The following is a 26,352-nucleotide window of genomic DNA, read 5'->3' as shown; positions in this document are numbered from 1 at the left end:
TCTTCAAACCGAGCATCCAGGATGTCAATATGCTTTGAAAGTAGTATAGCAGCCTTAAGTAGCATACATTAAGAAACAGCATAAACACGTGTAGCTTCATATTATTATCAATATCTCACTGCGTATTCTACGAATGAAGCATTATTTTAATATTTTAATTTAAAATACGGCTTATGCAGGCTACAACTCTTGTCTTACACAATTTCCTCCAGCGCATCAGTAAGGGTTTGCTGGGCATCGAAGTTCTTGGATTTCAGTCAGCTCCCATCTGTAGTCATAAAATGCATAGTTCCTGACATGGTTTTTTTTTTTTTTAATCCCATATTAAGCAAGGAGTTTAGCCTAAGCATATATTATACATTTGCAATATTTAGACCTCCGCGAATTCACTATATGGCCTATGCAAAGATATTCAAACGTGCCTTGGAGAAAGCGTAAATCTTCTGATAACAAATAAAAAATGTACGATATGGTACACATGTGGGTCTGGCGTGCGCGTTCTCTAACACATTGCGTCCTTTTGTTGCACAATGCGTTGTGTTGCCAAGTCTACCTTATACATGTGCTGTTGTAATAAGAAGTTCATACTCGAATTAACTCTCTGTTCTCCGGGAAAAGAACCAAAAGACTTTATCGGACAACATCATTAAGTAGCCTATCAATGGAAAAAACAACGATACGGAAATGCTTGTGTCTAACAGAAATATATATCAGGCGCGCGCCGCCTTTCTTTAATCGGTTCACCTGCTGAGCTCCCGGTTTAGAAGCTTCATCGGTGTGCAGGTTAAGTCGCGAGATAAAGAGCCCTCTCAAACGTGGGGAAGTAAGTAAACAACAGTAAAGTCAGGAATATTTGGAAAGTTTTCCATCAGCAGTGCTCGTATAGGCTATTGGCGGCTGATGATGATGTAGTATTTTTTTATTTTTCTTACATTAACACGACTTGCCTATATTACAAACCAAACATTAATCGTTATGACATCGTCTTCAGCTTTACCCTTTTGTTTATTGGGCTGCACTGCGGGGACAGAATAATGTTTATAATATTATATTTTGGGAGTGAACCCAAATAATGATGTATGTAATGTATGTAGTCAGATCTTATGCTGACATTATTTTGCTATTGGGACACGTAATCACACCTTTCTTTGCCTGCAAATGTCATGAAACAGAACCATGCCAGCTAAGTCTGTTTTATGGTAGATTCTCCCAGCTGTTTGAACACTGCTCTGCATTATGATGATTAACCCCTGTCATTTTTGTTTGTTTTCAGTTTTCTGTTTTATTTTTTGTTATTATCAAAATTTTAAGACTGATTATCATGTTTGTGAAATAATATTTTTTTCCCCCTTTGTATGCAGTGACATGAAAACCAGTTCCCCATTACAGAAAAAATAAATTACTAATCACTCTTAAGCATACATGTGAATAGGTTTCAAAACTATTTTTTTCTTATATTTTTTCAATTCATTTCTATACAAATTTCACATGTAAAATTATGTTGATTAAAATGTTTTGTTTCCAGTGAATGTTTTTCTGTACTGAATATGGACCAGGAAAAAACAAAACATAATATTTAGTAACTGCCATTGCATTCTTATAGGAACCAGAACAAAATCATTTCAGTATACGGGGCTGAGTCTAGATAGGCCATCCTCTTTCAAGAGTTGTTCCTTTCTTCCCTATAGGGTACCCATGAGGCAGTGCTGCTTGCAACTCGCTGTGACGGAAGTAACACGGACACCCCAAGAATGACCACATCCACAGGTCTGTCATTTTTTTCTTCTCCAAACAAGACTTGAATATTTTGACGAGCAATCCCTCCAAAATAGACATGAAAGAGCAGGCAGAGGAGGACCATTGTGAGATCACTCGTGCTGAATGGAGAGTTCGGACTATTTGGGATTATCTTTATGTCCCGGTAGGTAAGTGCTGACCAGCAAATAACTGACATGCAAATATGTGGAAAAAACTCCTTAGTATTATTGAAGCACCTTATTCATCCTCAAGTTCTACCACATTCAGTGCCTTTGGGACTAGAATACCTGCCCAGTGGTTTCAATACCATGAATTTGTGAAAAAGTACCCATTTCTCTTCTCTTTGCATGGGGTTGAATTATGCAGATGTCATCATGGTAAAGTTAAATTAGTGAACCAGGAAATTTCAGTGCCATTTCAGAAAAAGGAATTTGAAAGTTGGATGTTCCAATCTACAATATGCATTGCAAACTTTGAAAGTGATATTACAGTATGCGTACTCAAAATCACTGAGTGGTGAGATCACAAGTCAACATACTGATGATCTGGAAAAAAAATAGGTAGAAAAAAAGATTTAAATACAGCCTCTACTATCCTGTGGGATACAGGGAATTCTATTAATTGTGAATTATGGTAACAATGGTGTTGTCCTAATGCTGTGTCCTGTTTGCTTGCACCTCAGAAATACAGTTTAAGAGGAATAGATTAGTGGGTGTAATCCACATTAATTAAAGATGGAAAGAACAGGCTCTCTTACAGTATGCAAAGTGCATGACCGAACAGGACCATCTGGATCAACCACCACACACACCAAACACTGCCTTCAGCTCCTGCATGATGGCACACCCCATCTTAGCACAATAAAAAATGAACATGAACAGTACCCTTAGCGATCGGTCTCAAAATAAAAGCTCATGGCTTCCTGTTATCATACATTGCAATGGAGATTTTCAAGGAAACCCATTTAGATGATTTTTTTTAACCTTGTTAAAACGTTCATAGCAGAAACAGATCAGTCGACTAGTCTTGGTTAAATGTGTGGTAGAGCTTATCAATGAGTTATTAATGTTTAGTCAAAATAATGTTCATTCTTCTTATTTTAGCCTACATCGCTAAAATTAACTATGCTGCGGCTTTATTGTATAAATGTCAGATCCTGTACAGTACCTCACAGTACAGTACCTTCTTGAAAATGAAATGACTGCATTGCCATCTAGTGTACAAAATATGAACGGCTCACGTGCCAAGAGTTACTGGGAAGTGGGCATATTCCCAGCTTTAATTTTAATATATGCGAGATGAGACCCAAAACTGTGTTCAATTTATAAGGTGACTACACCGATCACTATGCACATTCAGCAATTCACACAAATAAATATAGAACACACTAGAGCAGTGGTTCTTAACCTGGGTTCGGTCGAACCCTAGGGGTTCGGTGAGTCGGTCTCAGGGGTTCGGTGGAGCCTCCGCCGCAGAGGTCCACCCCTCAGTCTAGTCTGCAGTTAGTTAAAGAAGGGTTCGGTGAATGAGCATATGAAACTGGTGGGGTTCGGTGCCTCCAACAAGGTTAAGAACCACTGCACTAGAGGAATGAATGGCAGGAAACCCTCTGACTACACGTTTATACCTACGCCGCGTGGTCACCTCACCGAGTGCTTCCCACAACGATGTCTTTATTATTCTGAGAGTAATACTGCAGAATGACACTTCACATCCAAAGAGACAAACCATTCAGGAGAGAGAAAACCACAAGAGACAGCTGCAAGTACTAGACAGACACATCAGAAATAGCTGCAAGCACCACTTTATTTTATTTTATTTCTTTTTTTAAATATAAAAATAGACTTGTAATGTACAAAATCATGTGATGAAAAAGAGAACAAAAGGACGACAGCAGCAAAAGAAGGGGCGGTGAGTCCTGCAGGAGGGCTGTAGTGCAGGGAAAAAACCCCAAATCGGACACATTCCCATCCCTGGAACTTGGGAGCACAATTTGTAAGCTGGTTTTTGTTCCATACGCTCTTGATCAATCAAGTCCTGCTGCTCAGTTAACTGCATGCTGATCTGTACACCTCAACAGTTAATCTGCCATAAATCCAGTGTGAAAGAAGGTTTTAAAAGGATGGGGGGGGGGGTTAATTTTAATACTGCAATTCATCCCAATGGCATTTGTTTTAATAATGTCTTTAAGAGACACAAATAAATAAAGCCAAATGAAAAAATAAAATAAATTTCTTCTGGCATAAACACCTTTGCAACAACACATTTCTCTCACAAAGGACAAGCAGCAGACATCTGTATGCCATGTCAAACCAAGCTAAACATTCAACTGCGCAACCAAACCCCAAATTAAACGCTCATACAGCGTCCCCCTACAATGAGAGATGAATCTGTTTCCTGTGATGTCACAAGACAGACATCTGGACACATTCAAGATTCTCAGCTACCACAACAAAGGCACCATACACACCATGCTGTTGTTTTTAGACATCATAAAACCTTAAAATGGGGACATGTTCATTTAAAATAATCTAATCTTAATGACAGTGCTCTGAGGTGGCACCGCACTGAAAATGTTGCTTTTCTTTAATAATGTCAAAAGAAATAACTAGAAAAAAAAAAACTAATGTGTGCATATGCTTTAATTAAAAGATAATTCTGTGATGGGGTGTGCACGAAGAACTCAGGATGCCGTCATTTGTTACCCTGTAAAGTCACTGATTTGGAGCAGTTAAAAGAAAAAAAGAGAAAAAACAGGGTGCCCTAAACAACTGGTTTGTCTCAACAGTAAATTTCAGCAACTTAATTGCCCACATTCCACACAATTGAAGCCCTTCTTATGGGGAAAATATACTCAAGGCAGTCAAAAAAATGAGACCATTACTTCCGAATTATTAAGGCTGCAGTTAAAACAAAAACAGAAATCATCTCACCAGAGGGCTTAGTTTAACAATGTTGACTAATTGTAGCATGGGTCTCATTTACTTGCAATGTCAGATAAAACATTCACCAATAATTGAAAACTCATGCTGGCTTTAAAGAACATACAATCTAAAGCACTGAGACATGATGCTAAATGTCAGATACATAAGCACTTTGGGAGCAGAGGGAACAACACGCTACTTTTCACAATGCCAGGGGGTGACATAATGGCTAAATGCTAAAAGGGACACGACTACCACAGTGAAATACATGGGATATATAATTTCTACAAACAGCTGCTGCAGAAGAGTGACATTCACATACTTATTCAATCATTTACAGGACTTGTGGTATTTGGAGAAGGCTGCACAAAGGCCATGAAAGCTGCAAACACAAAGCTAATAAACGCAGTGTGAGAAAAAGAATGAAGAAAAAAATTCATAACCCACATCTTTCTTTTTTTCTTTAAAGTTGATCCCATTATGACAATGGATTCACATGAGATTCACAGCTCAGAATTATTTGCTTTTCTTTACTGACCAGTATATACATAGAAATATCTCCAGAGAATTCAATGGTTTCATTCCTTAAAAAACAAAACAAAAACTTTATTTTCCTCTGACAACTAAAGTGACCTAAATAGTTGAGAAAGCATGTATAATTGTAACCATGGTTGTTAAATGGTAGCACTTAGTAGCAGGATTAATAATCAAACACTGAGTAATCTATTATTCTGAAAACAGCCAATCATTTCCACTAAAACCGCACTGTTCTTACCAGGCAGACTGGTAAAGGAGCAGTTTTGTTAATGGACCTTACACAGGGGGTTCAAAGATGGACCCAAACAAAAAACAGTAAACCAACAATGTCTGGCAGAATATATAATAAATGAATACTGAGCAAAGGTTGTAATATGAGCAAATACAAAGTAAAGGGAAACAATTGGTCACGTCAGCAAAGCTTAAAAATGTCAATGCACCTTCACCTCAGAGCAGTGTGATGTGGAGATCTGAGTGAAATGCAAAACTTTGATACTGTATGCCGACAACTCACAATTCTTTCATTGAGGTAAGGGAAGCAGCCAAGACTACTCTATACTGCAGTATCTCTATACTGCACGACTCCCACCTGAGCTTGAGCTATCACCTGACATTCGCCTGACTACACTCTCAAATAAAACGCACTCGAGTCCTCCTCAGACAGAGCTTTTTCTGGAAAGAATCCTCTAAAATGAATCGCTCTCACGGTACGAGTAGCGCAAAGCTAATGACGACAGCACACATAAAGAGAAGCTCGTGTTCACAGTCGCGTGTAGTGTGTGCTCGTTTGATCCTTCACAGAAACATCCGGAAAAGAGAAACCTGGAGGGTGAGGAGAGGTGGTGTACCTCAAACCACGGTGTTCACCAGGCAGGGCCGGAGCGAAACACAAGGTGCTGTGTGTGTGTACCTGCTGCATGTATGTTCTCATATATGGGTTCCTTTACCTGGAGGGTGCACTCTGAGTGCTTCGGTACCGAGAATAAGCACGAATGTGTTTGTGCGCTTGTGAGACGTGGCTCGTTCTGTCCTGATGGCTATAGCTTCATGTTGTTCAGGTCCTTGGAAAGGCTCTGTAGATAGGCTTCGTGAATGGCATTGAGGAAGCTGGAATCATTCTACAAGACAGGAAAAACCAATTAATATATATATAGAGGAAATTACTGATAAAAACAAATTTTGTACACGCTGAATTTCCACAGGCTTTTAAATAGAATTTAAGTACATTTGTAAATTAATGGATGATGATGTTATAATGGACTTTTGGCAAGAAAAAGATTAAACATTTCTCACTCAAAACTCAAAAATGTAATTTCTTCATCTTTAGAAGGCTGCATGTTTTCAAAAACAAGACCAGTTCCAACAGTTTGGATTTTTACTCTACAGTATACATATAGCAGATAGGGTTAGTGCTGAACCCTGATGAGGACTGAGAGGGTTAGTGCTGAACCCTGATGAGGACTGTGAGGGTCAGTGCTGTACCCTGATGAGGACTGAGAGGGTCAGTGCTGTACCCTGATGAGGACTGAGAGGGTCAGTGCTGTACTCTGATGAGGACTGAGAGGGTCAGTGCTGTACCCTGATGAGGACTGAGAGGGTCAGTGCTGTACTCTGATGAGGATTGAAAGGGTCAGTGCTGTACCCTGATGAGGACTGAGAGGGTCAGTGCTGTACCCTGATGAGGACTGAGAGGGTCAGTGCTGTACCCTGATGAGGATTGAAAGGGTCAGTGCTGTACCCTGATGAGGACTGAGAGGGTCAGTGCTGTACCCTGATGAGGACTGAGAGGGTCAGTGCTGTACCTTGATGAGGACTGCGAGGGTCAGTGCTGTACCCTGATGAGGACTGAGAGGGTCAGTGCTGTACCCTGATTAGGATTGAGAGGGTCAGTGCTGTACCCTGATTAGGATTGAGAGGGTCAGTGCTGTACCTTGATGAGGACTGCGAGGGTCAGTGCTGTACCCTGATGAGGACTGAGAGGGTCAGTTCTGTACTCTGATGAGGACTGAGAGGGTCAGTTCTGTACCCTGATTAGGATTGAGAGGGTCAGTGCTGTACCCTGATGCGAACTGAGCGGGTCAGTGCTGTACCCTGATGAGGACAGAGATGGTCAGTGCTGTACTCTGATGAGGACTGAGAGGGTCAGTGCTGTACCTTGATGAGGACTGCGAGGGTCAGTGCTGTACCCTGATGAGGACTGAGAGGGTCAGTTCTGTACCCTGATGCGAACTGAGCGGGTCAGTGCTGTACTCTGATGAGGACAGAGATGGTCAGTGCTGTACCTTGATGAGGTGGATGAGTGTGTCCTGGAGCTGGAGCCTGTTGAAAGGGGAGGGTGGCTCTGTTCCTGCCAGGGAGGAGGGAGAGGGAGGGGCAGGCTTCCTATCCAGCTCGGGCGTCTTGGTAACGGAATGCTGGAACACACTGGGTGAGAGCAGTACCGAAGGCTCCGCCCGTGACACTGCAGGCCCCGCCTTCAACGGCACCATCTTAAGGGCAGTGGAGAAAAAGATCACATGTTCACCAAAACAATACCTGTGACAGCAGGCTCAGGCAAACAATTCCCAAAACCACCAGTATTAAATAAAAATGGGACTGTGTTAGTCTAGCATTATAAATAATCTATGTTACATTTTTCAATGTAAATGTGTAATATATGCAAGTGGATTTCAAAATTTAGTAATCACTTTATCCAGTAGAGGGGAGCAGAGAGCTGTACAGAGCAGCAATGTTAAACACTGAAATTCTAAAGACCTTTAAATAGAATTTAAGGAAATTTGTAAATCAATGATTTTATAATGGACTTTGGCAAGAAAAAGATTTAAAGATAAACATTTTTCAATCTCAAAATTCAAACACAAAAAATGGAATTTCTTCATCTTCAGAGGGCTCCATATTTTCACAGACAAGACAGTGGCCGTGTATCGCGTTGCGAAACGGAGGCTGTAAAATGCATGAAACCGAATTGCATGTACCTGAATGGGCGCTGGAGGGAGGGCGCTATAGGCCGCAGGTTTAATGGGCTCTTTGAAGGACTCGGGCGTGGCCAGCTGAGCAGGCAGGAAGTTGGGCGCGAGGGCGGGCTTGGCGAGGGCGGCGGGCGGCGGCAGCGTGTCGGGCTGGAGCTGGCTCAGAAGGTTCTGGGCTCCGTAGGAGGGCCCGTTGGGGGGGCAGCGAGGGGCCTGGGCGGGCGGGGCCTGGGATTCGGCCCCAGGCTGGCCCGCCAGGAGGGGGGAGGCGGGTGGGGCGTGGAACACCGGGCTGGGGTGCAGGGCGTAGCCGGAGACGCCCTTCACGTCCGGCAGGGGGACCAGCGCGGGGGCTAGGTGCCGGTCGGCTGAGCGGTCCCCCCCAGGGTCGGTGTTGAGGCGGGGCAGCAGCGAGGGTTCGAAGGGGAAGGGCGGGGCGGCGCTGTGTCCGAGCAGGAAGCCCTCCGCCGGGCCCTTCTCCGAGCCGCTCTGGCCCGGCAGCCCCACCGCCGCTGGCTCCTTCGGCACAGAGCTGCCGAACAGCTCCTCCACCGTGATCTGCTTCAGGCCGGAGTGAGAGCTCTGCGGGGCACCAAGCACTCGCTTCAGACACTCTCCCAAAGCCACAGTGCATTCAGCTCATGGTCTTACCCACAGACTCACAAAAAGCTATGTGCATAACTGCACTCAATATATATTTCCAATAGTAACAACAGGAAATAACAAATAAATTAACCATAGTGTCAGCCATGCTAATCTATCCAATAAACATGTCCTGTATTAAACCAAATGCTAAACACAGACAGCCAAGAGTAAGGAAGCCAAGATGCAGTCTCAAGACGAGGATCTTCACTGTTAGGATGGGCATCTCTATCGTACTGTACTATGACCAGGAAGTGAAACCTCACAGAGGAGGAGGGGTTATTTCACCCCTAATGACCAGTCACATCCCTTCTCCAGTGATTTTTAAAAATAGTACATTTTTCTTCTAGAGAACAATGACAAATACCCTGTTCTGCTGTCCAATACCACGGCCAGCATTTTCAGCCCCATTCTATCGGCTGATGGCACAGGGCTCGGGTGCTACCTTTGCACTCAAAGCAGTGACAGACTGATGCTGGCTCATAGATACTATCCACTGGGGAGCAGTAAGACTATCACAAACCGCCTTGTGCTGAGTCAGGCCCCCCACACTCTGTGTGTGTATGTGCGTGCGTGCGTGTGTATGTGTGTATGTGTGTGCGTGCGTGTGTGCGTGTGTGCGTGCATGTGTGTGTGTGTATGTGTGTATGTGTGTGCGTGCGTGCGTGTGTGCGTGTGTGTATGTATGTGCGTGCGTGTGTATCTGCGTGCGTGCGTGTGCGTACGTGCGTGCGTGTGTGTATGTGCGTGCGTGTGTGTGTGTGTGTGTGATAGTTACTGCTCACAGACCTTGTCGTGCTGAGGCAGGCCCCCCCCTCGCTCTGCTGTGGCGTCCCCAGCAGCCTGCAGGGGCTCTGGATTGTGGCTGGGCTCTGGGTTTGTGGAAGCTTCAGGTTCACCAGTCTGGCTCTTGAAAACAAATAGAGGAAATAAAACTATTTGACTTTTTTTTTTTTTAATACCAAGGCACAAGCAAATCTGGTCAAATCTGGCCAAATTTAATCCTGAAGACAGCAAGCTGAGGGCAAATCTTCTATCAGGAAATAAAAACATAAATAATATGAAAAAAAAACAACAGCTAATTTTCATATTCAATCCTTGACATCCTCAGAATTTACCATTAATATTACGCCTTAAGATAATGATTGTTTGTGGTTGAACTAAGATTCAAGTTTAGGCACGCCGTTATGCTGTAATGAAGGAAAGGAGAAGGAAACCACTAGGTGGCAGCAAGACAAAGGAACTGGCAAACTATTAGGACATCCTGCATTTCTTATGGGGCATAACATTACTAAATAATAAAGAGTAAATATTGTAAACATCTGTGACAGCAGTGATTATCCCTTGACATAGGAAAAACACAAAAACGTCTGGTGAAAACACCAGAATCAAATTGGATGATCTCCCTTTGACCTAGTGGTTTTAAGTGTCATTTTTTTTAGGAAGGGTGCGGTGGTGTTCTGCTGGCTGAAGCCCTTCTGTGAGCATAGAGCCAGCGCACTAATTTCCTCCACTGTGGAGCACCCCACACTCCCCATCTCTCCAAACATGTGATTCTTTCAGCTTTCAGCCAGCCACAGAGATTTAACCTGCATTATCTTCCTTGGAAAAGATCCAAGCATCTTCCCTCCGCACTTGTGTAAGCTTTTGCAAATGAGAAAGTCCGATCACACAGTATGGTAAAGATAAATGCTCTGCTATTCCAATGAAAGGCTCTTCTTCTATTACAGAGGGCGACTCTGTGACAGGGGTATAGGAGGAGTGACACAAAGACTAAGACATTGGGAGAGTTTTACACTGTAATGGAGTGGGGTCACTTCATCACAGCTATGAGAGACACATAATCTGTGTCACTGTAGACGTACAGCACCTAGCGGGCTGGAGTCACATCACTGCTCCACGAGCAGCGCCTGCTTTAGGCCACACAGCAGGATTAATCTGTGATTTAATCACACCCAGACTCCTAAATCCCTGCTTGGTGTGTGCGTGTGAGTGTGTGTGTGTGTGCGTGTCTCCGTGTGTGTCTATCTGTCTGAGTGTCTGCGCGTGTGTGTGTGTGTCTCTGAGTGTGTGTGTGTGTGTGTGCGTGTCTCTGTGTGTGTCTATCTGTCTGAGTGTCTGCGCATGTGTGTGTGTGTGTCTCTGAGTGTGTGTGTGTGTGTGTGTGCGTGTCTCTGTGTGTGTCTATCTGTCTGAGTGTCTGCGCATGTGTGTGTGTGTGTCTCTGAGTGTGTGTGTGTGTGTCTGAGTGTCTGCGCGTGCTTGTCTGAGTGTGTGTGTGTGTGTGTGTTTGTCTGAGTGTCTGCGCGTGCGTGTCTGAGTGTGTCTGTGTGTGTGTGTCTGAGTGTCTGCGCATGCGTGTCTGAGTGTGTGTGTGTGTGTCTGTCTGTCTGTCTGAGTGTCTGCGCGTGCGTGTCTGAGTGTGTCTGTGTGTGTGTGTCTGAGTGTCTGCGCGTGCGTGTCTGAGTGTGTGTGTGTCTGAGTGTCTGCGCGTGCGTGTCTGAGTGTGTGTGTGTGTGTGTGTGTGTCTGTCTGAGTGTCTGCGCATGCGTGTCTGAGTGTGTGTGTGTGTGTCTGTCTGTCTGTCTGAGTGAGTGTCTGCGCGTGCGTGTCTGAGTGTGTGTGTGTGTGTGTGTGTCTGTCTGTCTGAGTGTCTGCGCGTGCGTGTCTGAGTGTGTGTGTGTGTGTGTGTCTGTCTGAGTGTCTGCGCGTGCATGTTTGAGTGTGTGTGTGTGTGTGTCTGTCTGAGTGTCTGCGCGTGTGTGTCTGAGTGTGTGTGTGTGTGTGTGCGTGTGTGTGTGTGTGTGTGTGTCTGTCTGAGTGTCTGCGCGTGCGTGTCTGAGTGAGCTGTACGTGCCTGGCTGCAGTCAGTAGCCGGCTGGCAGACGGCTCAGTGATTAGATCTCCATCTGCAGCTCACAGGACGGTGCGCTGTGTGGGTCAGAGAGGGAGGGGCGCGCAGCAGTGGGCTCCCCAGCTCTTTCCATGTCATGTGCGTCCATGCAAGGGCATAAAGACCCTGACAGAGGAGGGTACAGCTACGCCCCTCCCAAACCTGCCCTCGATCCTCTAACACACTCATCTGTCCCACTGCAGAGTCAGACAGCCTTCCACCACACCCACCGCATAATATCAATATTAATACTTCCACTCTGCCCCTGCATAACCCTCAACAACATGTCTCTGTGCTGCAGCACTCTACAGCAAAACACATCCTGATAAAAGTATTTCTTAAAAGCTGTGCATTTGCTTGTGGGAGGAAGCTGCATAAACCAAAGCTTGGTCTGGCAGGGGGCGGAAATGTACTTTGATCTAATGTAGCTCAGGGCAGTGGTGCAGCATAGTCCAGCACAGTAAAACATAATACCAAGTGTTGTAGTTTTGATACAGAGCTGTCTCAGGTACAGTCAGGTATGTGACATCTGTAATGAGACGTACAGGGTAGTCAGTGTGCTGGGCAATCACCTTCACCAGGATTAGGTAGAGCGGCTGCACTTGACAGCCTGTCACAGTTTTGGACAGGAAATCTAGTGCAATACAGGCACAAAGATGAGAATGGAATGATCTCATTTTCGGGCTGCTACGGCAGATAGAGGTATGCGGGCATAGGCCATCTACCGAGTACCGCTACAGCTGGATACAGTTATTATGAAGGCCAGCGTAGAGCTTTGTAAAACAGTGCATTATGATATAGCACTGTGGTGAGATGTGTACACAAGGGTAACACACAGTGATGGGCATAGTGGGTGAGGGTAGAGCAGTGTAAAGGGGTATAATATACTGTAAAGGGAGCCGTGCTGTGGGACAGGTGTGCAGAGGGCTGCTGGGTAGGGCCGGGCCTCACTCTCTGGTACTCCTCTTTGGCCTTGCTCAGCAGCTCCAGGATGTCGATGGGCCTCTCGTCCACGCAGCCGTTGGTCCTGCTGGGGGTGCTCCTGTCCGGGGGTGCCTGCTGGGCCTGCAGCGCCTCCTGCTTCACCACCCTGAGGACAAACGCCCGAAAACAGCCGACCCTGAGCGACCCGGACGCCAGTTTCAAACGCGCGTGCGCGTCGAAAGACCAGCGCTGCTCCGTGGCGGTCAGCAAGACCTGCCAGGAGAGCGTCAGGCTGCCGCGGGTTTGGCGTGAGCCACACGCTTTCAGTCCTCAGACACACGCTGCCTTTGGACAAACCGAGTGTTACCCGCCACACACAAGGCCAGGCCGAAGACACGCTTCCGCCCTTCTGAGAGAGGCCTGGAAGGCTGGCCCAAGCCTCCTCACCCTGCTCATTCAGGAAATGACCAGCAGAACAGCACCCTGGCAACAAGCAGGCAAAATGGCCACGGCAACGGCAGTCTGGTGCAGGGTACAGAAACGCAGCCTTCTAACTCAAGCACACCTGCCGGAATATTCCTACTGCAGGAAAATAAATCTTCTTTTTTTATATAAATACAGCCAGAAGGCAGTTTGCTAAGAAATTACTCTGGCCTGTTTTCAATGAGGTTTTGCCAGAAGAATCATGCCATTTGCTATAGTGAGTTCAGCCCAATGGTGGTTTAGATACTGTAAAGACCAGATTATCAAAAATAATCTCAAAAATATTTTTATATGGCATGTTTGAAAATAAGACCCAACAAATGTCTACTACTATTCTCCTTTGTTTGTTTTAGTCTGAGTAAGTTATATATGCAATTATGGTGAACCTGTAACCTGTATAAACGTATGTTATTCTGATTCTTCAAGTGTTACTGAAATGGCATTGCCTCAGGTTGAGCATCCATACAGACATTTATGACCCATTTACAGCTTACAAATATATTGGTCATACTTACATTCCTCAAGTATTTACAGAATAGGCAGACATTTTTATGACCAAGGTTGACGCAGAGAATTCATTCTTTGGTGCAGATGTGTTAACAGCTAATATATTGCACAAACATTTAGAGATTTTGATATTATAGCTTTATTACTGTTGCTGCGTTTCATTTTGTTTCAGGGGGATGATGTTCCTTTCGGTCCTTGGCAGAGCCCTGCACATGCCTGGCATGGTTGCTAGGGAAACAGATCTCTGGCAATATGGCAAGACAGGTAGCCTGCAGCCCGGGGTTCCTACTCTCGGAGAAGAACACGTTGTCGCCTCGCATTTTCACACAACGGCGGACTACAGGAGGCTCCTCCCACCTCTGCCTGGGATGGGCGACTCCCCACCACCCTGTGGGATGGTTCCGGAACACCCATGGGTGAGCGATACCGAGATAAAACACGCACCAGCAGAGCAAAACGCAAACGTGGACACTAAATCCCCCATTTCGAAAGCCAAGGTCTCGCGGACAAGGCAGCGGCACCTACAACATGATAACCAAGGAGGAAGTTGGGTGGGCGCGTGGACTCTCCTCTGTCAGGCGCAAAGTAAACCCCTCCCAAAGTGGAGCGGAGAGCACCGTCCCTTACCTGGCCATGAGCTGGGCGATCCGCTGGCAGTCACTCTTGTCGTAGAACCAGATGCTGTAGATGGCCACTGTGGGGGGGGGGGGGGAGAGGGGAGGAAAGGGTTAAGGCCGAGCCGTGTCTCGGGATGGGGGTGGCTGTTTGACTATGCACCGGGAGAGCGGCTTCGCTGCAGGGCTCTCAGCCGCCGTCGGTTTCATTCTCCTTCAAGACCGATCCACGGGTGTGGGAGCAGCAAAGGGAGAAAGCGCATCTGAGCTCACATTAACATTACGGAAACATCCGACTACCTGTGCCCCCTTTCTGCACCAGCGTCTGCTCCAACCATGCGGTACCTCAGATTTTTCACACGCCTATTTTTATTGTTTTTGAATAGGTCTGAAGTTTAGCACTTTGCCTCAGTGAAATACTTTTCTCATGCAACCCAAAGTGAGTGAAATATTGTATTAAAGCCCACATACCAATGTCCTCTGGATGTTTGAAATCAGGAGCAAATGAGATACAACTCAGGGATTCAACTGAAGCGAGTCATCTGTAATTCTGCATTTTCAGTTCCTTCGAAAACACAAAGCAGAAATCACCCTCTGCAGCTCCAGCTTCTAATCTCTCATGAGCCTCTGCTCAGACAGGAGGGCTGGCTCCAGGTGTAGCGCACCATCTTCTGCAGCCACATAAAACAACCAATCACACACATTCTACCACTTAGCATGGACCTATTCAACACCAGCGCGACAAGCTCCTATTGTGAAACCATCAGAGCAACCCTCCGGTAGAGATAACAAGGGCTCTGCAGATAGCTTAATGGCCAGTAAAGATAAGAGAGCTCTCTGACACAGCTATGGGGCAAGCAGGTGGGGGCCAAAGAGGAAAATGAGCCTCTGCTCATGCCTGCCAATCTGTGAGCGATTACTCCTGTCTGCCTGACTGTAGTCAAGGCCTGGTACAGTCCATGAACACGCACACGCACGCACGTAATGACCAGCTCCAAGCTAGTGCCCTGCTCCCTGGGGGATGGGCACTGTCAATTGACAGGCTAGATAACTCACAAAGGGTTCAGAAATGCACTTGTCATCTGTCCACTCTGTTATTTTGTGTACAATAACTACCTGACTGAAGTGCATTTCAGAGAGCAACTAATCATACCAAATTGGGCAGATGGATAGCACCTGAACAAGGAAAATGTTTTCGCAAATATTCTGCATGATTTCCATTCGAAAAAACATGACTAAATAAACCACAGCTTCTGAAAATGGCTTTTTCTTGCATTAGTATAGAAAACCTCTCCTCTTCATGTTGTGCATTTGAGAGGAGGCAGCAATGTATGATGTTAGGCAGAGATTTGGAGTAAACTCATTTAACCATGCCAAATATCTGCTACATGTTTGCGACTCTACACTTCAAGGTAAACAGTTTTGTGGCAATTGAGCAAACTGCTGATAAACAGACAGTGCAATTAAGGGAAAATGACAGCAATGGTTATCATTCAGCTTCAAAAGTTTGAATGTGGGATTCAGTGCACTGAAAAGCACAGAGTGAATGCAGGAAGCTTCCCTCCAATCAGGAAAGGGATACATGTGAGGAGACAGCCCAGGAGCTTGACCTTGTACCCACAGCTTGGCACAGTGTGTCAGTGGAGGTGCCAACCCATCAAAGCAAATGCAAATGGTGCCCTTATCTCAGTTTCTCTTCCTCTTTTCCTCTCTCACTCCCTCCCTTTCCCTTGCATATATCAGTCTGCTCTTCTCCCTTCTACCCATCTGCTTCCCTCTGTCCTGTCCTTCACATTTCATTTTCTCCCTCCCTCACTCCCCCCTCCTCTCCCAACTCCTCCCTTCCTCAGTCCCCTTTCCCTCTCTACCTCTCTCCACCATCTCTCCCTCTATTTGTATTATTATGAGAACATACGTGGTGTAAAAATATCACCTATGCCCCATGTTAACCATCTCTCCTTACGGTGCGAGTGTTGAAGGGCAGCTTGGCTTTGTGCTGCCACCTTAGAGAAAGGTGGCATTAGCTCACCTTTAACAAGCCAGTTACTATGGTTACCAGCCACTAAGCGAAGCTGTGCATGCATCATTACAAAAGAACGCTTGGCGCTTCTCAAAGCAAACAGCGTTCATCAAAAGTGGCAGAACCGTGATGGTGGTGGGGGAAAAAAAACCTCGGATAATATAGCATTTTTTTCCTTCTGTAACATCAAGGAGAGGCATTTGAATGCAAAAGACTTACTGCTGCATAAAAATGCAGTGAAAGGCGAGGAGTGAGAGTGCATAAACAAGGCAGTCTGTAGGAGTATCAGCGTTTTAATGAGAATAGGGCTGTCCACCTGCCAGTGGCACCACTCTCCCCGACTCTCATCTTACAGACTCTACCCCCGAGCTACGGCCCTGACACACCTGCCACAGACTGAAGACAGGCCTAACGACACGCCCACGCCCACCCCCCCTCAGCAATGTGAGGCGACAGGTCAGTTCAGTGGAAGACCTGGGCTTACGGTGACCGGCCTGGGTGATGTTCTGTCACCAGGCCCTGCTGTGACCAGAGGCAAGTGCCTACTCAGACACGTGTTCTGACCACTGTAACACCAGCCCTTCCCTGAGAAGAGGACAGGATCCTCGCGCTTCCCTTCCCATCTCTGCATTATTACTGAGTCTGATGCGGCTATATCAGCGGGGCAGAAACTTGTGCAGCACAGCCCTCCTATGATGGATCCCGGTGCTTAGGTCCCTTCCAGCCTTGGGGGAGGAGGAATGCTGGTAGCAAAAGAAGAGGAGCCTCCTTAGACCACGAGGGAGCAGGCAGCCCATCGCCTGTTTTCAAATTTCTCTAACGAGGAGCGCTCTTCCCCGGCTCCGCTCGCTATTCTTAGAGACAGGAAACCTAGCAACAGTGTTCGCCTCGCTGCTGGGTCTACCTGGGGACCCGGAGAGCTAGACGGTTGGGGGGGGGGGGGGGGGCACCCGACTAGGTTAGCGCTGCTGCAAAAGCACCGCCCCATCCTGCTGGTAAACACTGCCGTCTCCCTCAGGACTGCCTGATAAGCGCAGCTGCCGTTTGTGAAAGCCAGAACCTCGCTTTCTGCTTTAAGCCACAACACACCTGACCCCAGGTGCTCAGAGATGGGCGGTCAGCCTAAGGCCCTGAGAGAGAGAGGAAGCCGCGGCCGCCGGACGCTGCCCCCTGCTCTGGACACACTGTGAAGGCCCGCGCTCACCAGCGTCCGCAGCCATGGGAGAATGCCACGGCCCTTAGGCAAGAAGGGGATCGAACGCTGCCAAAACTACTCAAATCTAACTACTTCTCTGGAATTTTCCCTCTGAATCAGCTCTGTGGAAAACAGAAAACAAGCCATGTAACATAAATCAGCCCCCCTCGTTGCCCCCCCTGCAGCTCCTACGCTCCGCGCCGCCTACGTTCTCTCTGCTCATCCACAGCTGTTTCCAGGAGAGACACCCGCTGCTGCGCCGCACAACCACTTTCTCCTCCTCCTCCTCCTCCTCCTAGCCCTCTTCCTCCCTCTCCGGGGAAACGGGGGCACATGGACGGATGACAGGAACCGGGAGGCCGCAGGAGCCCCTCACGTCCTTCTGGAAGACACGCTGCCGTCTCTCACGGATCTACCGCCGAAATGAGCTTCTTTCTGCTCAACAAGCCCCCTCTCCCGGAGACTGACCTCAGGTACAAGGGAGAGGTTGTGTTCGAGAGGAACCTGGAGAGCTACTTCTTCACCGCGCTCCAAGGTAAGCCCGCGAACGCGCTCACTGTGGAAGGCAGGGGCTGCTCTCCGGAGTGTGTGGGCACGCTGTGTGAGGCCGCGGACGCGCGCGCGGATGGGGAGTGTGGAGACCGATTCTGCAGCCTCGGGCTGTTCGAGATGCTGAATGTATGAGCTTCAGTCTCACTCTTTATATCGCTCACTGCTGCTTCACAATGCCAGCTGGGGCTGCTAAGGCCCTCAATGCATTGAAAGGCGTTCAGGTGTTCATGGGTGTGCAGCATATGGTATCCAGACAAAACATGAGGACACATTCTATTACTCAGTGTACTCTTCTTAAGAAAAGTAACAGCCATAGCCATCTAATTATCGGACAGCATTGATTTAAGACACACAAAAAAGTAATTCCACGGAAACTAAATGTATGCATGTTTGAATTATACATACAGATTCTAACTCCTTTCCTAAAGAAATGTAAAAAAAAGTTCTGAGCTAACTTTCACACACAGCAAGCCAGTACATATGAGCATCTTTCCTTCATACAGTACATTACATAGCCAAAGCCCCTTAGACAAAGGAACAACAATCCCAGTCAGACCCAGTGCGGTCCAAAGATCATTTTCTCATTTTCAAAATGAAAGCTGCACAGCTGATAACAACAAATACGGAACATCTGAAATGCACCCATGTTCCCATTTGAGCAGCTGAAGTCACAGAGAGTGGACAGAATCCCATTACTTCTTCTGGATTAAGCGGTTTCAGGCCATGCAGGAGACAGGGTGGGTAGTCAGAGACAAAACTGAAAAAGTGTTTGGAGCAGGAGGATATGATCTGGTGAGACTCTCCAAACTCTGGTAACTTATCATAAACCCCCCACAACAAGAGAATCAATTATCCAGTCTGGCTGAATGTTGGATAAGCTGCATCAGTCAATATTCAGACAAATCTCTGCTCTGACAATGTGACATCTGATTACGGAAAGTAATTGACTGGGGGAAAATGGGACTTGATGCAAGTCAAACTCAAAAGAAGCTTTTTCAAAAGGCGTTACATGTCGTCAGTCTTTCTTTGTCTGATGCTACTCAAAAGCACCCTCAGATATTGCTGTGTTACCTCCCACTGCATCCGTAGACCTGAAAAGGCCCTTTGCACAGTGCACCTGTACGTTAAATAATCCAAGTAAATCTACAAATACAACAGGCTTTCTAACACAATAACAGTTCTCTCACAAAGGGCGCTGCTCACTGTAATCTCAGATTTATCTCCCAAATTATTTCTGAGGCACAGATAACAACAGTTGTTATATTTTGATGGTTATGTGGAAAACCAAGCCCTTCTCTTAACCACTGCAGTCTTTGATAAACATGATAAAGACATCTAAAGCAGTGACAAGAAAAAGAAAACTCAAGAGGTCGATATCAGAGCACATATTAATTTTGCATGGAACACCACAGAGGCAAACTGCATTTGAATAAGTTTCAAATATATCCACAGCACAGAGGTCAATCAGGTAAGAGATGACGGACTGTATTCCTGGCCATGATCCCAGTGTCACAATTGAAAGGGCAGTAGCACTATCAAAACTCAGTTCATTTTCAAAAGTTCCAATCAAAGGGATGAATTTTTGCAATACCATATACCTGCCTTCTTAATTACACTCTGCCCATGCTTTACTTGCAGTCTTCACAAATGAACTACAGCAGTAACTTCTGCTTAACCTGAAAAAAAACTACACTTGTGTCTTTGTGGAAGAATAAAGATCCACCTTATTCTTGAATCTGATCACTGACTTTGAATAATATTAAAGCAGACAGACCCAGACCTACGTGGTTGCCATAACTCCTGCTGTACTTACAGTTGGAGTTTCTGTAGAGTAGAAATGGGTCCTGCAGTTGGAACTCAAGATCCTTGTTGATAGGCTCCACAAGGTTCTTCATATTCAATCGATTCATAATAGTGAATCCATGATAGGGAGAAGCAGACCTGAGATCAGACAGAGAGATGTGCTTAACACTAGCAGCAGTGCACAAGTTTAACACCCATTAAACATCTGCTATTCCACTTTGGCAAGACCACTTAAATACAAGCCTTTTTATTACTGGTAATGCATGTTAAATCAGTTCATTGCAAATGAGTTCAACCTTTCAGATCTTTCAGTTCAACCTTTCAGACAATACAAAGGCACAGTAAACCCAAGAGAAGTAATTTAATATATGTCCAGCTTACGTGCAGGGCAAGGGCAACTACGTCAAAAATTGAGAGCACTGGGCTGTACCAAGTTACTCATCTATTGCTGGGGTGACAAAAGTTTATTACACATTTCATGGACACTGCATTTGATTTATCCTGCAGTTTCCACATTATGATTACGTCGGTGATTTGCTTTAGGTTATGGGTAAAACTATGCTGAGTTGGTATTGGGGAAAATGGGCCTCATTCACGAAACATGCTTATTTGAATATGATCGTAAACTGTTTTTTCCCCCCAAAATTTCGGCATTCATAATTTTATTCCTTATCTATATTTGTTCATGGCTGTTTCCCTATGCTAATCACATGAACAGGATTTCGCATAAAATGTATTAACAGTCAGCATTCATTATCTCATAAACCAGGGAAGAGCACAAATAGAAAAGGTATGTGTCATGAATCCCTGGTTTTTCATAGGAACATTTTTAAGAACAAAAGTAAGAATAATTTAATAAAAGTTTTGGGAATGAGGCCCAATATCTCTCTGCGCCAGCTGCATTGTAGGCTATATCATAATCAGAAGCCAGCTACATACCTGGTGTACACGAATAAGGTACCCTCAATGTCGGTCTTTTCCTGGAATGAAACGGGGCCAACTTAGGTCAGTTGTCACAGTTACAATTTAACGAACACAGAGACCGCGTTTTATTAATTTACAGAACATCATACACGGTAGCTAATGGCTAATTTAGTGCTGGCTAGGAACCAATGGTAGCGAGAAATCACAAGGTTTCAAAAATACTCAAAAAGCGACAAGATAACATCAGTTCCAATGCTAAGTTAGCTATCGATAGCATTTCTAGCTAGGTACACATTGTTACAGTAAGACCACTGACACTGTTAATTAGCTAGCTACTGTAGCAATGGTGCGCTGAAAATTTGCTAAGTGTAAGCAAACCGATTTACATTTGTTCTCTCGGAAGAAACCACCAATGTTATCCAAGATAACACTAGCGGACCGTTTTCGTTAGCTAACGTTTTACATTTAGATATCTACGTACCTAGCCTGTAGGGTATCTAACACTGCCAGATTTGGTAACACGTATCGATAGGTAACGTTTACCATATGTAATAACAGATCGCTCGCTCATACCTAACGGTATCAGCCTAGCATTGGTTATTTCATTTGGCGAGTACTAATTAACTACAGTGGAACTGCTAACATAAGGGTGGAATATATAACATACGGTAACTAAGTGATGTGACTGGCTCTGTCATGCATGGTTAACTTAGTTAGTCTATATGTGGCCAACTTAACTAAACACAAACAGGATGATGTCCTCTGTTGACATAGCCACGAGCAGAAAGTAAGAGAACAATTTAAGGCTAATTACAGCTTATACTTACCCATTCGTTTGCTTTCGAGTTAAAGGTGTATAGTGCTACCTGTCCGGTAACATCGACGATTCTGTTAATGTACGGATCATGCTGTTGCAAAGCTGCTAGACTCATATGATGTCCAGTTTTACTAATCGCCTCCATCTTGGATTCTGAAATCCAGAACAAGGAGCAGCACGGACGGAATTCTATGAACACTGCTTCTACTTTCTCCTCTGGTAACAAGAGCTCTACTAATTGGTTCCTCTTCTGGAAAATGTTTTGTGTTTCAGCCGTTCACTACTGGAGGTTTATTTTTTTAATTTTAATTATCTAACATAATAGTGCGTTTGCGCCCCTCTCAAATGTTGCTACACTTAACGCTGTGCTAATAAGAATTTTGCTGATATACAGCCTGATTAAAAAAGAAAACCCATGCATTTATGTATGTAGACTACACTACACCTAATGTTATTTGGCTAAAATTTAAATATGAGTAAGCTTATTGCACGTTAAATGTTGAAAGGTTCATCATGGGTTTTAAAAATGTACTTTACGAATTTTATATGCATTTTATGTGTAAACATAACGTTGTATATGACTGCCGGTCATTCAGTCCACAGAAAGGGCGAGAAGTAGCTACAGTCAAAGTTGGGTCATGTTCCGATTGTTAGAACGTTCAACTGATTATTGACATAAGAAGCCAATAAAGAAAAATACTCAGATTTATAAAGGCAGTTCATTTTGTATTAACAGTTGAAACCTTAGCCGTCATTGGCTGAAATAGGTCAGTTGCAACACCCCTGCAGTCAAGAACATTAGAAGGATTAATATTCAAGGATTATCTCTGCGAAACACTTATCTGGTACAGACAGGTAGGCCTAATCCAATATCCTGTAACCTTCCAATCCACCGTGCCATTTTATTCAAATCGTTTCAGTACAAAATGTGGGATACACGTTCATATAAAGTTATCTTGATGTCCCAGAAAGAGGGAAGATGAGTATGGATTTTTATCAATCCTGGAGAGTGAGGTAGGGCGGCTATGAAAGCATTTCACTGAGTATCAGCTTGAATAGTCTAGAAGACCAGAATATAGGGTAGACGCTGCCTGTACAATAAAAGGCTGCGTTAATTCAGATCGTAGAGTTTATGAGTCCCAATGTGGAAAACATTTTCTTTACTAGAGTTGATTTATCACTGCAACATTTTACTGTGTGAGAATGTCAGCTGGTGGAAATTAAGTATCTTTATATCGTCGTTGATCCTTAGTGTTTTTCGGCTTTCTAAATGATTGTAACATTAAAACATTGTAACATACGTTTTGATGAATGAGGACATGCTCAAAATTCTCATATAAAACAAGAGGTAGATATGGAAATATTTACACAGATTATAAGAACATTTATAGGTCTTCATTTCTTAATCACTGACAATGTGTATTTTGAAGACATGCTGAACAAATGCATGGATAGCAAATGATACTTTATAAACTCAAAAATACATGTTTAGAAACTCTATAAGCATGTATTTATGTGACTCATGTATATATGTCATTTTCATTATGTTGTTGTTCTAGATTATAGTTCTAAACACCAGCCAGGTAACGAAAGCCTGGAGCCGATGAAATAATTGATCTTATATTTTATGATAATTAATCACATGTCAAGGACGTATTTTATCATATAAAATGTGGTCCCTTTACGTTATTCAACTCTGCATTTGGAAACTTTAATGTACCCAACGAGATTTATCTGTATAGATGAAGATAGGCTGGGGTAGAACACATTCGTATTTCTTTAAATTTAACACAATGTTTATTCATTTTTATTTTTTACATACATCGCTATCCTAATCTAGATGGGAAACTGTTCCTATGCGGCTGGTCGTTAATTATAACAGAGTTTCTGTAGTTGCAACGGACTCACGCCATGGAAATTCTGAGGCCGATATCCATAATCAATATTTGTCTGGCCATAGGCTATTGGCTAATGCCGATGCTGATACTTCCCTGTTTTACATTAGGCCTATAACACAAAATGGAACAAGTACGTGGGCACAGACCTCTTATGAAAGAAGAAATGCAACAGTTTCTTTGTGCAACAAAATATTTCAACTTGTTTGCTTTATTGTTAAGCAAAGCTTATCTTGAACTAAGTCTTTTAGGAGCTTTATTTGACTGGTAAATACAAGACAAATTAAAGAAGTTCATATGACTATTATTGGGCTACTTTATTAGCATGACATTTGGCTTAATTTAGAGTGTATACAATGTATAAATCTATGTTGCGGCGTCATATAGACCCCTAATATGGGCCATCATCTTTGCATCGGTCTAATAAATCAATTTTAAGCTATAGCCGATACAACTGTGATATTACCGTGCATACCTAGTTTTAAGTCAAAACAGTGAGCATGTATAGACCTATACTTTCAACCCTGCGTAAAGATACAGCCTATAATATACAGCGTAAAGATACAGGTAGCCTATACCTGTAGCAAAGTACACTGAATAAATAAACTCTGATTAGCCTACATTTTACACCGATACGGACGCGTACATTTAACTCATATGGACCCATAAACCTGAACTCTAATTGTTGAATATTGAAGATGCCATCAAATTGAACGCCGTAGGGCTAACCGGAAAGCATCAGTTTGAATAATCTGTCAAACCCACCATTGAACCTTAAATCAATTCAAATTATCTTTCAATAGCATAGGCTACTAAAAATAGTGTTTCTGTAATAATCAACCTCTGATAATGTACTAGGACCTCTATAACGGTCTTTGGTTTGGTTGTTTTTGGTCATTTTCGAAAAATTTGGTAGTCGGTAGATCATTTGCTACACACGCGCGCACATTGTCATATCTGAACCACATTTTTCATACGAGTGGTTATCCGTTGGTTGCATGCTTCATTGGTGAATAAAGTCACTACATTAATAATCGTATATTTTGCGATACTGTCGAGCGTATAGGCTATGTTTCATAATCCAACATTTTGCTTATTGTATAAATATTGAAAAATACATTTTTAAAAAGGGGTCAACATCGTGTGCTCATAAATTGATTTTACATTGGTTTCATTAGGGCACTCAACTGCTTGCAGCCTATGATGTGCTCCACTATGGTCTCGGAAGCCAATTAAAAAAAAAAAACTTATCTGACTGCTGGCTGTAGCTGAAACAACGAATTCGGATACCTCAGACGAAAGCTAAAACACACTTCCGACCGTAAATAAGGGATTAGGACACATCCATTTAGGAAATCGCATAGGTCTGTTGCACTTGATAGCATGTTGTTGTCCGTGTTATATTTCACTCGGCTATACTGATTGAAAACGTCATATACCGGCGTATACAGCCTACATTATAATTTTCTTTCGACGACGAAAACTTAAAAAGAAGAAGATGGATTCTCCTCGAAAGGATTTACTGCTAGTGCAATGAAATCCATCTTGTGAAATCAGCACCCGGATGTTGCAATATATATTTGCTAAAACTCTCAGGAAAAAATGTAGAGCACTTTATAACATGGAGATGGGTTGAATTTAAATATTTACAAAATGTGTTACTTTGCTGTTTTAATAACAAAATGTAGACATACACTACTTTTTGACATGCAATTTTAATGAGGATTGGACCATGCACGAACCAGAGGAGCAGCCAGGAGGTAAATCTCTGCGATGTGTTGGATACAATGTTCACTTGTCTTGCGATTCTAAAGCCGGCACCGCTGTAACGAGGATGCTCTCTCCCTTTGCGTTGAATGGTTTAATTTAACACTTACGTAATTTATCCCTAGAAAAATAATTTTATTTCGTTTATTGTTTCTGGAAGTAGCCTACATTTTCGGTTGCAAAAGGAGCTGAGTTTTACTTGACAAATTGTGTGGGTAAATTCGAGTCATCTACTAGAAACAGTCTTCGGAAAAGGTATGCGTAAAATTTCCTCTGATACGTTTGACATTAGTCGAGCTCATTCGTAAAGTATACATTTTATTTCGGCTTTGCATGCAGTTTAGAACATGAAAAAATATAATATTCTAATATTGACAAACTTAGCTTGCTAGCTTGTGGGCTAACGATGCACTTAAAGTATGATAATTTCAGTCTGCATTTACGACGAATATGCTAATTTGAGTTGTGTACGCGTATTACACTTTAACTTATGCTGAAATTGACTTATGTTTTACGCCAAAGAAAACATCAGTATCTACATAAACTAGGCGAGGCTACACTTAACGTTAAGACCAGACTGTAGCAAGAACCATATGACATTAATTGTAGTTGTAACCTAGCAATAGCGTCAGCTGTCTCCACCAAGTGCTTAAAGGGACCATTCAAATACACGTCTCAGTATTTTCACTGAATACATTTATGATGAAATGCATTCCTTCCTTTTCCAATGACGTTTCCTGTCATTGAGGTAAAGTTATATTTCTTATAATCAGGGACAGGCTACGACCAGTCTGGTTGTTATAACTAATTGCATTTGAAGTCAATCTTGCATTACGCATGGATTGATAATGAGTACCTCAACCTGAATCCCTCTGTAACAGAGTTTATTTAGAAATTCCTTTTTGTGGCCATTTGTTTTAAGGTAGCCTACCTACAGCGAACACGAAGGTGACTGAAAACTAGTTTATGTTGATATAATTTAACAGTGACAATAGTCACAAAACGTTTTGAACGCCGGGTAATGTTAGCGTGGGTCGCATTTCTGTTTTCATTGAGTGGCCCATCTCTTACATATGAGGGAACAATATTTCAAGGCTCATCTGTTTCGACCAAAACGGCTCATTGACA

At 43.9% G+C, this 26,352-nt stretch overlaps 2 protein-coding genes across 28 annotated transcripts in view; one reads left to right on the top strand and one right to left on the bottom strand.

Moving 5' to 3' along the window:
* Positions 1-3,544: 3,544 nt before the first annotated feature.
* On the bottom strand, positions 3,545-21,806 carry dcp1a (decapping mRNA 1A). Of its 2 annotated transcripts, none has more exons than XM_035382456.1 (9): positions 21,573-21,806; positions 20,761-20,801; positions 19,832-19,959; positions 14,265-14,331; positions 12,612-12,813; positions 9,620-9,739; positions 8,195-8,770; positions 7,502-7,708; positions 3,545-6,337 (listed from the first exon to the last, which is right to left on the bottom strand). In XM_035382456.1, exons 1-9 carry the CDS (start codon positions 21,705-21,707, stop codon positions 6,257-6,259), a joined length of 1,557 nt encoding a protein of 518 aa, XP_035238347.1. In that variant the 5' UTR covers positions 21,708-21,806; the 3' UTR covers positions 3,545-6,256. The 2 variants fall into 2 exon arrangements, with proteins under 2 accessions (XP_035238347.1, XP_035238348.1); XM_035382457.1 differs by having other exon boundaries at positions 12,675-12,813; positions 21,573-21,797.
* The window catches only part of LOC118208113 (voltage-dependent L-type calcium channel subunit alpha-1D-like), a 91,434-nt gene continuing 82,369 nt past the window's right edge, over positions 17,288-26,352 (top strand). For 10 of the 26 annotated variants that reach the window (XM_035382447.1, XM_035382430.1, XM_035382445.1 and 7 more), the window contains exon 1: positions 17,290-18,001. In XM_035382447.1, coding sequence (XP_035238338.1) covers positions 17,890-18,001 — 112 coding nt within the window. In that variant the 5' untranslated portion in view covers positions 17,290-17,889. Of the gene's footprint in view, positions 18,002-24,428; positions 25,218-25,244; positions 25,480-26,352 lie in introns of those variants that run through there. The other 16 variants (XM_035382436.1, XM_035382431.1, XM_035382429.1 and 13 more) reach the window with 5 other exon arrangements.

This window comes from Anguilla anguilla, chromosome 11 (genome assembly GCF_013347855.1).
Source record: "Anguilla anguilla isolate fAngAng1 chromosome 11, fAngAng1.pri, whole genome shotgun sequence".
Classification (NCBI taxonomy): Eukaryota; Metazoa; Chordata; class Actinopteri; order Anguilliformes; family Anguillidae; genus Anguilla; species Anguilla anguilla.
The sequence above is the reverse complement of the archived record's forward strand: the minus strand, read 5'-3'. Positions and strand labels throughout refer to the sequence as shown.